General features: G+C 41.0%; 1 protein-coding gene across 5 annotated transcripts in view; it reads left to right on the top strand.

Moving 5' to 3' along the window:
- Positions 1 to 12383, top strand: part of ENPP2 (ectonucleotide pyrophosphatase/phosphodiesterase 2) — a 98007-nt gene that overhangs the window by 35096 nt on the left and 50528 nt on the right. For all 5 annotated transcript variants that reach the window (XM_036031377.1, XM_036031376.1, XM_028533817.2 and 2 more), the window contains exons 4-8: positions 2136 to 2261; positions 4838 to 4898; positions 6752 to 6849; positions 7069 to 7148; positions 7892 to 8011. In XM_036031377.1, coding sequence (XP_035887270.1) covers positions 2136 to 2261; positions 4838 to 4898; positions 6752 to 6849; positions 7069 to 7148; positions 7892 to 8011 — 485 coding nt within the window. The remainder of the gene's footprint in view (positions 1 to 2135; positions 2262 to 4837; positions 4899 to 6751; positions 6850 to 7068; positions 7149 to 7891; positions 8012 to 12383) is intronic.

The following is a 12383-nucleotide window of genomic DNA, read 5'->3' as shown; positions in this document are numbered from 1 at the left end:
ATTTTTGTCTATTTTCCTTAAAACGAATTCCTATAAGTTGGATTTTAGGATCAAAATGTACCTACATTTAAAAAAATTAAAAATATATTACAAAATGGCACTGTCAAAAGTTTATATTTTCCTCAAAGGGCCCGAGAGCTTTTCACTACTGCCTTTTCCCCAACTCTCATTTAAAAAATTTATATTCCTGTGTTAAAGCCTTTTTCTGGTCTGATAGGTAGCGTTCTTACTATCCAGTAAGGTTAAATGCTTTTTATGTTGATTCCAATGTTTGCTTTGAAAATTTTGCAATCGATTGACTCATACCTTGCTTATAGTTCACTCTGAACCTTGAATTTTTAAAAATTTCATTCTTATCTGAAGTTAGTAGTTCCTCAATAAATCTAACTTATTAATAGTGATGCTCTTTGTTAAGCAAAGTAATTTTTTCATGGAATTAGAGGAGGAATAAAAGTATGTTGGTGGGTCAAATTGTCCTTGAATTGCGGGGGGAAACCCATGATCTCTGTCAGTCAAAGTAACCTTGGAAAAATGGCTGTTTGGGATAGAAGGTCTGGATAAAGGAATCCCAGGCATTTAATTCACTTGGGAAGTGAAGGCAGTGAAGATAGGGGAATGGAATCCGAGAATGAAATCAGGAGGCACAAGTAGGTCTGACAGAATGGAAATGGACATGGACATGAAGAACAGAGTGGTGAATGTGGCGGGAGAGGGGTGAAAAGGGATACGTGGTAATGGAAAACATACAATAAAGAAAATTAGAGATAAGTAAATAAGTAAATAAATAAAAGAATGGAAATGAAACAGTAGTGGCACCATTTTCTAGAATGGCAACAGATATCTCTTTACCTACTTCTTCACCTAACAATATAGTATATCTTAGTAGACTATTCTTAAGGAGCAGCATTGCTTTCTAAAATCAGTGCCTTCCACTTTTTAAAGAGATAATGACTCGAAGTGTGCTGTAGCTCAGAGAACACTTTCTGGAGTGTTCTGCCTCCAGGAGCAGCCCCACCCCACCCCACCAGGCTGTTCTCTGCCCATGCCGTCCTGTTCTTTCTGCAGCAGCACTCAGCACAGGCCGGCCTCGTCTCGTTTCCTTATTTCCTTGCTTGTGGTCTATCGCAATTGGAACCTAAGCTCCATGAAGACAGGACTGGGTTTTTCCTGTTCTTCACAATGTCCCCAGCATGTGGACCATGGAAAACATAATAAACATGGATTTATCGAATAAATGGATTAACTATAAAGTTTCTCCATGTGACAGTCCTGAATTTAAAGAGTCACACTTTGTTTTCACGGTGATTTTCAAGTAGATGCAATAAATGTTCATGGAATACTGAGCACGTGCTAGGCACAGTCTCAGGCACTGGAGGGTGAAAAGGGTGTGTTTTCTTGCCTTGGAACTTAGAGTCTTGTGGTCAAAAAAAGCCAGGCAAAAAATAAAACATGCTTTTTAGAAGGAAAATATTACTCTTTCTGAAAATTTCCTCTTGGGAGAGTTGAGCTGTGAGCTCTCAATGGAGTCTGCTCAGACAGAAATCCACCTCGTCCACGGGCCTCCTCGAACATGGGGACTCTGACCTCCTTGTTGTTAGGGCCCCATTTGGTCAATGATTGGAACTGTGAATGTTTTTTAACATGCATTTAAAAATCTTTGCATCTGTTTAGGACTTTAACCTTCAGGTGCATCTCATAGTAGGTCGAGGCCATTTAGTTGCACAACCATTTATTTTTAAATCAAGCTGATTTAAGTGAAGTAAAGCTACTTCGGAGAATAAAAGAGCTGAGCTATAGTGACTACGCCTACAATGGTAACTACCCCGATTACAAACCTCAGACACCGTACATTTCGTTGGGTCTTTCAGGACAGTCCGCCATCAGTAAGAGTTCCGTTGTTCCCCAAGGAGCTCGATTGTGTTTGGCTTTGTACTCTGACTTAAAAATTAGGCGTTCATTCTATTTGTAAGTCCTCCAAATATCGTCTGGGCTTCAGGCCAACCCCAATTTCACAAGCAGATTAAACGAGATGTGGGATTTTCGGCTCTTTTTGTTGGCAACCCTTGTAAGCAATTGTGGCCTCTTTCATTTGGTTTGTGCGAAGCAGTGAAAGTGTTTCCTTGTGCCGATTTCAGCTGGCGGCTGGGAGTGCACGAAGGACAGATGCGGAGAAGTCAGAAACGAAGACAATGCATGTCACTGCTCAGAGGACTGCTTGGCCAGGGGGGACTGCTGCACCAACTACCAAGTGGTTTGCAAAGGTACCTGTTTCCCTGGAGGGGCTCGAGCTGTAAGAGAACAGAAACGAGATGCTCCAAGACATCCTGGACATCGGGGATATAACACCTGGGATTAGGGCTTGGGAGGAGGCAGCGGGATGTGCCTTTAGATTTCTCAGGCTTCTTTCTGAGTTTTGCTTCCCTGAATGTCACAGATCTGAAATAACTAGGGAACAACCACAAATTCCCTACTGAGACAGAGCCACTGTAAGGAAGAGATTTCTCAAGTGCCTGCCTTGGTCTCAGGTCTGGTTGCCTAGAAGCAGGACCTGAGATACATGGAATTTGCTGGGGGAATACTTGGCAGGAAAACCGTGTAAGAGAGCGAGGGAAGTGGAGGTGAGGAGGGGAAGTGAGCAAGAATGCAGTCTCAAGTAGGTTTGGCTTGGGCTGCTCTACTGCAGGCTCTGGGAAGTAAATCCGGGTCCTTTCTCCTGAGGCCAGGGGTCCTGGCCGCTGTAAGCCGAAGAACTAGCAGCAGCCCGAGGATGGGGCACTAACGGCTCCTGTCCTACCCACCCCAAAACCATGCGTGTGTGCACGCTGACTTTGGATGCTTGATTGTAGAATATGATGGTTTAAAAAAAAGAATATGATGGTTTTGTTCTGATAATAAATACTAGTCAGTGGGCTACCAAAAAATGTAAAAGATGCAGTTTCGGTCTTCAAGGAGTTTCAGTCACCATGGTCCCTACTTATAAAAGTTAGTAGGAGAACCCAAGAATCTTTATGAAAAGTTTGCAAGTCACTTTTTAGTGGCTAACGTAAGTTCTTCTTCCTAGCTGTGGTATGGAACATTCAAGAGGAGGTTCTGTTGAGCGTAGGGAATATAGTCAATAACATTGTAATGACTCTGGGTGGCGTCAGCCGGGCACTAGACTTACTGGGATGATCACTTCATAAATTATATAAATGTCTAGTTGCTGTGTTGCCCACCTGAAGCTCATATAATAGGGTATGCCAACTGTAATTGAAAATTAAAAAATTAAAAAATGAAAGTTAAACAAAAGGGTTTAGGGAAAAAGCATATCAGTTCTGAAACATGCGTAGTGTTCAGTTTTGGCAAAAGGGCACTCCATTACTCTTGAGTTCGGAAAATTTCCCCCATCTGAACAATCATTGTAACTGTGGATAATGCATACCTTTGATTGAGGATTTGTTTCCTCTTCCCTTTTATTTCCCTATGTAGTAACTGTACTACGAGGCCACAAAGGCTATTGGATGAGAAGATAAAGAAAAAGTCCTAGGTATCCTTGACCATTGAGTCATTAAACATTGGCTTTTTTTTTTGCTTAAAATTCTAGTTTCAGGACTTTTGTGAGGCCCATGTGCACCCCCTGGGTTATTACATGAGGGGTACAGCTTCCCATTTTAAGGACCACTTCTCACACAGTTGTCAGTAGTTAGATTCTTGTCGACCAGGGAGGTTTCCGGTGCTATTTATATGGGAGCAATTCCGTCACAGTCTTGGCCACACATTTTACTTATGTTTAAGACTCATGGTTTTTGTATGTTTTACAACAGTTTAAGGTACTGTATTTTGTCATGTATAATGCACACCCATGTTTTTAGCCCAAACTTTCAAGAAAAAAATCATGTTTTCATTTTTTAATTCAAATGTTTATTTATTTCTGTTTAGAAACAAAACTGATGATCCTATTCTAGGGTATTATTTTACATATAGGTATCATTGTTGCTTTCTAGAGTTACACTTCTAATGCATAAGCATAAATAAAATAATTAAAAACATTTATATAGATATGGAATTAGTACTACCCATGTTTGATGTGCATCCTTATTTTTCCCTCAAACATTTGGGCAAAAAAGTGTGCATTATACATGGCAAGATATGGTACATGGTTTTGATAATTTTTATTTCCCCTAAGGGAAGCCACGGTTTTGATCTGAGTTCTTTCTTTTCCCTGTTCTCCATGGGGTAACTTAGGAGAGAGAGGGTTATACTCTGAGATCTTGGTGGAAGATAAAAGTGAAATATAGCATTGTTGTTTTCCCCTTATTTTTGTTGTTGACACTGTTACAGATGCCTCTATTAAGATAGCATGGTTTGTATTCCTGAATTCCAGGGTCGTACACAGAGCCACTGGCAAATCATCTATTGCATCTTTCAGCCATCACCCCTGCGCCTTCCATGCCCTGTCCCCCAACCTAAGGGAAGTTGTGCCATACTTTCTACGGCTTTGAGATGTTTGGTGGTGGAGAGAAGAATGTTGCATCTAATGGCCAAATAGTTTATTTCTGGAGGGAAACAAACATCGCATTTTAGTCGCTGATGCCACTGGTGTTTTTATCTAGAAACCATTTAGACTCTGAAGGTTTCCATAAACACCACTTGGAGTTATTAAATCTTAGCTTTCTCATTGTGTATGAGTGTACTTTAGGAAGCCAAACCAGACACGGGGCTGCATTTCAGTTTCTTTTTAGATGTTGTCCCATAATACACGTGTCAGCAGGACACAGGTCCTGGCATGGTACTTGTCGAGCCTCTGGATGCCGTTTTTCATTTGATTGACCAGTAAATGTACCCATTTCTCTTCTAGGAGAGTCACACTGGGTGGATGATGACTGTGAGGAAATCAAGGCACCAGAATGCCCTGCAGGGTAAGTGTTTTTCATGAAGAGCATAAAAATGCACTTGATTAATTGAGAAAATATCACAGGATAGAGAAGGATAAATGGTTAAAAAGGACGACAAACTGAAATCCTCTTATACAGGCAAGCTATGTCCACCTTAGCTGAAGATTTCACAAAGTGAATCTAAATATCACTTAGGAAGAAAAGAAACTTTTTCCCGTTTTCTCCCCACCAAAGTGTGGCTTTTGACTTTTTGGGGGGTGCAGTGGGCAGAGGGAAAGCTGCTAGAACTTCTCAAAAATATCATTCAAGATGGTAACTCCTGCCCTGGCTGGTGTGGTGGGCCAGCAAACCAAAGACTCGCAGGTTCTATTCCCAGTCAGGGCACATGCCTGGGTTGCAGGCCAGATCCCCACTGGGGGGTACACAAGAGGCAACCACACATTGATGTTTCTCTCCCACTCTTTCTCTTTCCCCCCTCTCTAAAACTAACTAAATAAAAATCTTAAAAAAAAAAGATGGTATTTCCTACCAGATGCTGCAGAAGTGTGACAAGCCACCGAAGTGAAGTGACACCCCACAGCTCAGGGGTGACCAGCATCAGGCACTTACTATGCCTTTCAGGAAACTGCTGAAAATTCATGGTCCCTTAAAAAGCCGGGCAGAAAATACATTTTCAACAAATGTGTTTTCACAAATGCATTTGTTCAAGTGTACATTTTCTTTTAAGCATAGCTTGGGGCACGAAATCCAAGTATTTAGATATTGTTTTGATTTTGATCTCCTTTTTAACATTCATGGGCCACCTGAACTTCTTTGGGCTTTTAGAATGGGAGGGCAGTCGTTTCTGACTGTCTAAAATGTAGTCAGTTATTTTTTGAGGAAAAACCATTCTAAGTGACACAAGTCTTGTTAAATAACAGCCATGATAACAATAAACTCTTACAGATCATTGTTCCAAATGCTTTCTATTTAAAATATGCCTCTCGCTCTTCATGTGACTTCAAATAAACTCAAGCCTATCCTTGCTGCATTACCATTAAGCTATTAGAAACAGTTTCGTGCATGGTTTAGTATTCTCAAGTCTGATTAAACAACTATATATTTAGAATATAACAAAGGGCCTGTTTGATCAGATCCTGCCCTAGTTAGATGGCTAGTCTAGTCCTGTATTAATTACCTTTTTAGAGGTTTTCAATAATTAAGTTATTTTTTGCAATGATCATATAATTAAACCTAAATGATTTTTTTACTAGCGCTTAGTTCTCCTGACAGAGATGCTACTGCCTTAATTTCATATTCATTCATTCCTGTGCTAAACAGTAATGTAGCCCTCCCACGGGTCCAGAAAAAAGACGAGTGAGACGCAAACTGTGCTTTGAAACTGGCGAAGGAGATAAACATGTTAACAGAACGATACACTGTGATAGAATATATGTAAACAATAAAGGAGGTGTGAATTAATATCTTAAAGGAATTCAGAAGTGTGGGCAACTGATATTACAGAAGGGGAAAACTTAAGCTGGATTTTAAAGAATGAGCAGACATTTTCCAGGTAGCAAGTGAGAGAAAACATAGTCTCGGCAAATGTAACAGCTTTTTGCACTGTGAAAAGCCTTGTTTGCTGTGTGGGAGGCAGCTGTGGAGGGAGCACATTAGGGGGAGTTGGTCCCTGCCCTGGCTGCTTTATGACTTTGGTCATTTGGCTCTGAACTTCAGGCGCCAAAAGTGGTACGTGGCTGGAAGCCCAGGCTTGTACCGATCTCTTCACTTGAGGTTTCATCTTGGAAATCCTTGGTCCCAATTATTGAGAATGACTTGGCATCATGGAAACTCTGTGGCAATGATTTTTCTAAGGCTTTAATGTGGTACCGTTTAAGGTTTGTCCGCCCTCCATTAATCATCTTCTCCGTGGATGGCTTCCGTGCCTCATACATGAAGAAAGGCAGCAAGGTCATGCCTAACATCGAAAAACTCAGTAAGTCGCTTCTATACTGTGTTCTCTCATCTGTCATCCATGGTCTGCAAAGTGAGTGCTCAGCCGGGGGCTGGGAGATCTGTGGATGCGTGGCTTGAAATGTATTTTATTATTTGCAATACGAAAGCGAAGGTTAGTGTGTGCCTGTGAGAGTTTATAAAGCGGGTTCCCTGCACGGAGTGATTTCTGTTGGTTCTCCCGTCCCGATCTCGCCTCCAGGGTCTTGCGGTACTCACTCTCCTTACATGAGGCCTGTGTACCCGACGAAGACATTTCCCAACTTGTACACCTTGGCCACTGTAAGTATTCTTTTCAAACGGCAGAGAGTCAAAGGGCCGATTGCATGTTCCTTAGTGTCCAAAGAAAACCTCCCTGTGTCCCATCTTCTCTGCCTTGGCTGTTCTCAGTAAACACCTTTTGCAGCCTTGTCGGTGGCACAGTGTCACTGCAGCTTTAAGACCCAAGCTGGTTTCCCAGGGCTGTTCCGTCTAAATGCACACATTAAACCTCCCTCAGACGCCACAGGAGCTATTGTGTGTTTTCTCAGTTTTCAAGTAAAAATACTGACTTCAGGGCTGCTGCGTTTTCATTTTCAGATACTTTCAATTCTACCTTGCTTTCTTCTTTAAAAATGGGCTTAATTTATTTAATTACTATTATTTTTTGGTTTGGGGTTAGAAATAGAACTGAGAAAAATGTATTTTGAAAGGGAAATTTTTTTTTTGGAGGCACATAAATAAATTTCAGCTAAAGGTTAATTTGTTATAATAAAAATTGTTGTCATCATATTAAATTGCAACAGTTCAAAAGACCCAAATATTAATCTTTTTATAATACTGTCAAGTCTCTCAGATGGCTTAAAATCAGTACATAGACAATATTTATGTTTGCTCAGACACATGTAAAGGTTTTATGTATAAAATATAAATTTGGAAATTAATTATTGCTATAAAACCTTCTATGTTATGAACATTTACAATGGAACTAATGTGTGTGGATTATTATGTTGCTATTTTAGTGATAAATTTCCTTTTACTCAAAGGGGCTGTATCCAGAATCACATGGAATTGTTGGCAATTCAATGTACGATCCCGTATTTGATGCCAGTTTCTATCTTCGAGGGAAAGAGAAGTTTAATCACAGATGGTGGGGAGGCCAACCAGTAAGTTTCGCATTTTTGTGTGTGTCTCTGTGCACCGAAACATTTCATTCCCAAATGGGTTACCTGCAAAAAAGCTGCATATGATTTTTTCATAACTGGCAATGTTTCTTTCCTTTGTTATTTGTATATGTGTGTGGATGTGTGTGTATATAATATGCAGTGTGGGGTAAATGTCGGTTTACAGTTGTGAGTATGCAAAACAGTTTACTCTTGAATTATTTATTAATTATTGTGTTATTTTTCATACAACTGTAAACCTACTGTGCCCTACCCGTATGTGTCCATGTGTGCATATGATGTGTATATGTATTCATATCTATGCATATATACTGTGTATATATGTATGTGTATCTGTGCATCTATAATGTATATTTTCATGTGCTCATGTCTATGTGTGTGTATATACATGCGTATATGTTTATGTGACATTGTGATTATAAAAATGTGAGATGATAAATATCTTCATTAGGGTGACGGTGGTAGAAATAGTGACCTAGGGATGAATTTCAGAAACATTTTGAAGAAGGAAGAGTCAAACCTTATTGATTCACTAGATTTGGGGGTACAGTGAAAAAAAGAAGTGAATGAATATAACTACCCCAGAATTTTGGCCCAGATGACATGTGAACAGAAACAGGGAAACTTGCTGAAAAAAGGGAACTCAATGAAATCACAATAAAGTCATTCTTTTATTTAACTCATTTTTGTAAAAGTTTTGGAAGTTCCATATAGTAGGTGAAATCCAGCCCTGGCTGGTGTGGCTCAGTGCATTGAGCACTGGCTTGTGAACCAGAGGGTCGCTGGTTCAATTCATAGTCAGGGCACATGCCTGGGTTGCAGGCCAGGTCCCCAGTAGGGGGCGCACAAGAGGCAACCACACATTGATGTTTCCCTCCCTCCCATTCTCCCTCCTTTCCCTCTCTCTACAAATAAATAAATAAATAAATAAATAAAATATTTATTAAAAAATAGAAGAAATCCTACCTTGATTCTGGACCAACAAATTGATACTTTGAAAGAAATCATCCTGCTCACTTCACATTAAATGCCTGGGCAGAAAGTGAAAAAGGGTGTAGGGGGCTCTCTGCCTACTATTTTCCCTGTGACTGTGTGTGTGGTTAGGCAACTTGCTTTGGTCAGATGTGAGCGAAGCCGCAACCTAAGGCCATGACTCGTGAGTGTGTGGAACTGAGCTAAGTGCACGTGACCGCAGGCGGGGGGAGGGGTGGGGGGATCAGAGTTCCCCCACAGGAGCACATCCCAGCCCACACGGTCGATCAGAGACCCGTGGGAAAAGGATGGCAAAGGTTCCGTCTCGTCCACTGTGATCAGGGCTGTGGCTCCCCGGGGCCCTGGTTGGGAAGGAGGGCTGGGAGGCCTCTGGGCAACCGCCGTGAGAGGCAACAGCATCCGCACACGTCCGTGTGTCTCCCGCCCCCGAATGATCTCCTGCCTGGAGACGTTTGCCGCAATCTATGGGCGGAATAGAGAATATAGAGTAAGAAAAAAAAAAGACCTCTTCTCTGAGAAAAGGCCGTTTGTGAAAAAATATTTATATCGCATAATAAATCAGTATACAAGGTTAAATATGGACTTTTCATTAAGAAAAAATAAACATGGGAAGACTTCTTGCGTGTCTGTAGAAGTGTTCCTTTATAGGAGAGGTTCTGATTCTGTCGCCCTTGTTTGGGCTGGGCTCCGGGGAGTCTGCGATGACCTAGGTTGGGAGCATCGTGAAATTTGTTTACAGGGCGGATTTCACAAACAAAGTTTATGCGAGAGCGTCGGTTTATGTGCAAATAAAATGATTGAAATTAGAACTCCATCAGGCTCCTGCTCGTTGGTCTTTTCTATTAATTTTGTCGTGGAAGCCGGCTTTGCCCGGAACCACAGAGGATACAGAGATAAACAGTAATTTTATCAAATTGGATCACCTTACGCCAAATGTTGACATTAGGTTTCCTCTGGGTTGGCGTGACTCAGAAGATGAGTCCACATATTCATTAACTTGGGCAGCGGGAACGCTATTAACCTGCCCCGTGAAATGAAGTCTCTGTCTGACTGTTTGCCTGTTTCCTTATTAACTCCCCAAGTTGACACATTTGACCAAGTTGAGGACTCTCCTAGTGCTGACCAAGATTTGTGGTGAAACCGACTCGTGTTTCTGTCTTCTTGAATAAGATGCCAGAATAAGGATCCCAAGGAATATAGTACTATGGTTTAAAGACATATTTTACTGAAATGTGGCATATAGGGACAACATACAGTCAGACACTCTAAGAAACTACAGTGTAAGGGTGGAAGAAACTACAAGTGGTATAAGAAAAGTTGAGCGTTGATAGATATTCTTGAACATCTGTATCATCTTCTCAGAGGGTTGTACATTTTACAAAATCATCAGTGAAAAAATAACTGGAGTAAGGAAAAATGTATGAAACTATGATAAAAACATTTCTAAAAAGTAAAAAGGTAATTAAATTAAACTCAGATTACTTTTACTGAGTGATTAAACCATGAAAGAAATTTGCTTAAATAGTAATATAAGGGTCAGATTAAGTGGCAAATAAGAACCACTCTTATCTTGGTTTAAAATCTAAAAGATGGAATCAGACATTTGTTTCAGTGTCCATCTGAAAATTTGAATCTCACCATTAGGTTCCCCAAAATAATTTCTTTAATTTAATTTTTTAACCCCAATATAGCCACTTCAGCAAAGTTGACTGTGCTTTGAATTTGTCAATCTTTAAAATGTGCTATTAAAAAGTTGTCATTCACTTTGTGAGCCTACATATCTCATACATTTTTTAATGGAATCCCTTTCGTTGCTGTTGTTTTAAAGTATGTTCAGTCCTCTTAATGGAGTTTTTTAAGTGTGTTTCTTTGAAAAACCTCTCTAGTATAACTTTGCAATTCCTCCTACTAAGGTATCTCAGGGGCAATTCCCTGTTCTGTTTAAATCTGGGCTCAGCAAGGGGGAGAATGAATGAGACCTCAAGGGGCCCACTATGCGAGGGGACCTGAGAAACCAGTCCCACAATCCTCTCCCCATGCTCCCAGATGCAAGTCTTTTAAAGCCCGAATTTCTGGAGGAAGGCATTTGCAAGAGGAGAAGACATGTACTCATCACTTCCCAAGTTGCTAGGGCTGCTGTTGCTTTCTGCCAGTATTGTGCGATGCAGTGAGTGGATCCTGAGGAACATGGCATGCTCTAGAAAGAGACAGCGAAGAGAGGAATGACATTAGAATAGGAGGGAGCTTCCAGGCCAAAGGGAGCAGCTTGATGGAAAGTGCAAGTTCGACAGCACACCGCTTTTTGTCTAGTTCATTATCCCCGCTAGTTGGGAGGCATGGCTTTCTTTTCCAGAAAATTTTATCTGTTCTTTATTCTGTTGTTTCTTTTCCATATACTGCTAGAAATCTGTATTTCCTCCTCTTTTGATCGTATCTTAACATGCTTAGGGTGGACTCTCCTTACCTGATCCCTTTGCTACACTTATCTTTCAATTTTCCGTTGAAATACCTGCCCCCAAGGGGCCCTCACTAAGCTCCTTCAGCCCTGGCTAAGCTCAGAGACCCTCCTCTGGGTTTTCATATTCCTTCTGTCATCAATTTGACCATATCCTTTTGAAATTGTTCACAGGCCTGCTTTAGACTGTGGGCCCCAAGCGGGTAGGGCCTTGCTTTACGTATTTCATTAGTCTCAGGACCTGCCCCACCCACAGCCGGACCCGTGGAGGTTCGGCACCCCCGTGTGCGGCTCGTTGGCCTGAACATCCTTCCTGTACTTTGTCACTCTCCTTCTTTGGCCCTACCCGCCTGGAAAGAGCCACCTGGTCCACAGTCTCTTCTGCTGGATCATCTGACAACATCCTTAGTTTGTTCTGACTCTTGAGTCTCGATAGTTGATTTCCTTCTGTGTGTACTAGTGCCCCACCCCTCCCTCCGGTCTCCCAGAATTCTATTTGTCCTACCTCCGTGCTTTTGAATGCACCAGAATCATTTCTCTGCAAAGAACTGGTAGAAATGGGGACGGATGGGTGGGTGGGCTGGAATGGGAGTCAAGGACAGAAAACTGTACTTGAACAATGATTAAAATAAAATAAAAAAAAAAGAACTGCTAGAAAGACTATGACCGTGATTCATGGTTTTGAAAAATGGTTTTCACTTATTTTCTTTTTCAAAACTTCTGTCCTTCTCTTAAAGCTGCATTCATTCCTTCATTTGAGAAAGTGTTTGATTTCACATTTAAATCTTTCTGGTTGCAGCAGGAAAGCTTTTTTAAAAATATTTTTTATTCCTGATAACATATCAAAAAGGTACAATATTATTCCCATGCATCTCCTTTTTAAACTAGAGCACCCAGGACACAGAT

This window comes from Phyllostomus discolor, chromosome 7 (genome assembly GCF_004126475.2).
Source record: "Phyllostomus discolor isolate MPI-MPIP mPhyDis1 chromosome 7, mPhyDis1.pri.v3, whole genome shotgun sequence".
Classification (NCBI taxonomy): Eukaryota; Metazoa; Chordata; class Mammalia; order Chiroptera; family Phyllostomidae; genus Phyllostomus; species Phyllostomus discolor.
This window is presented reverse-complemented; position numbering and strand designations above follow the sequence as displayed.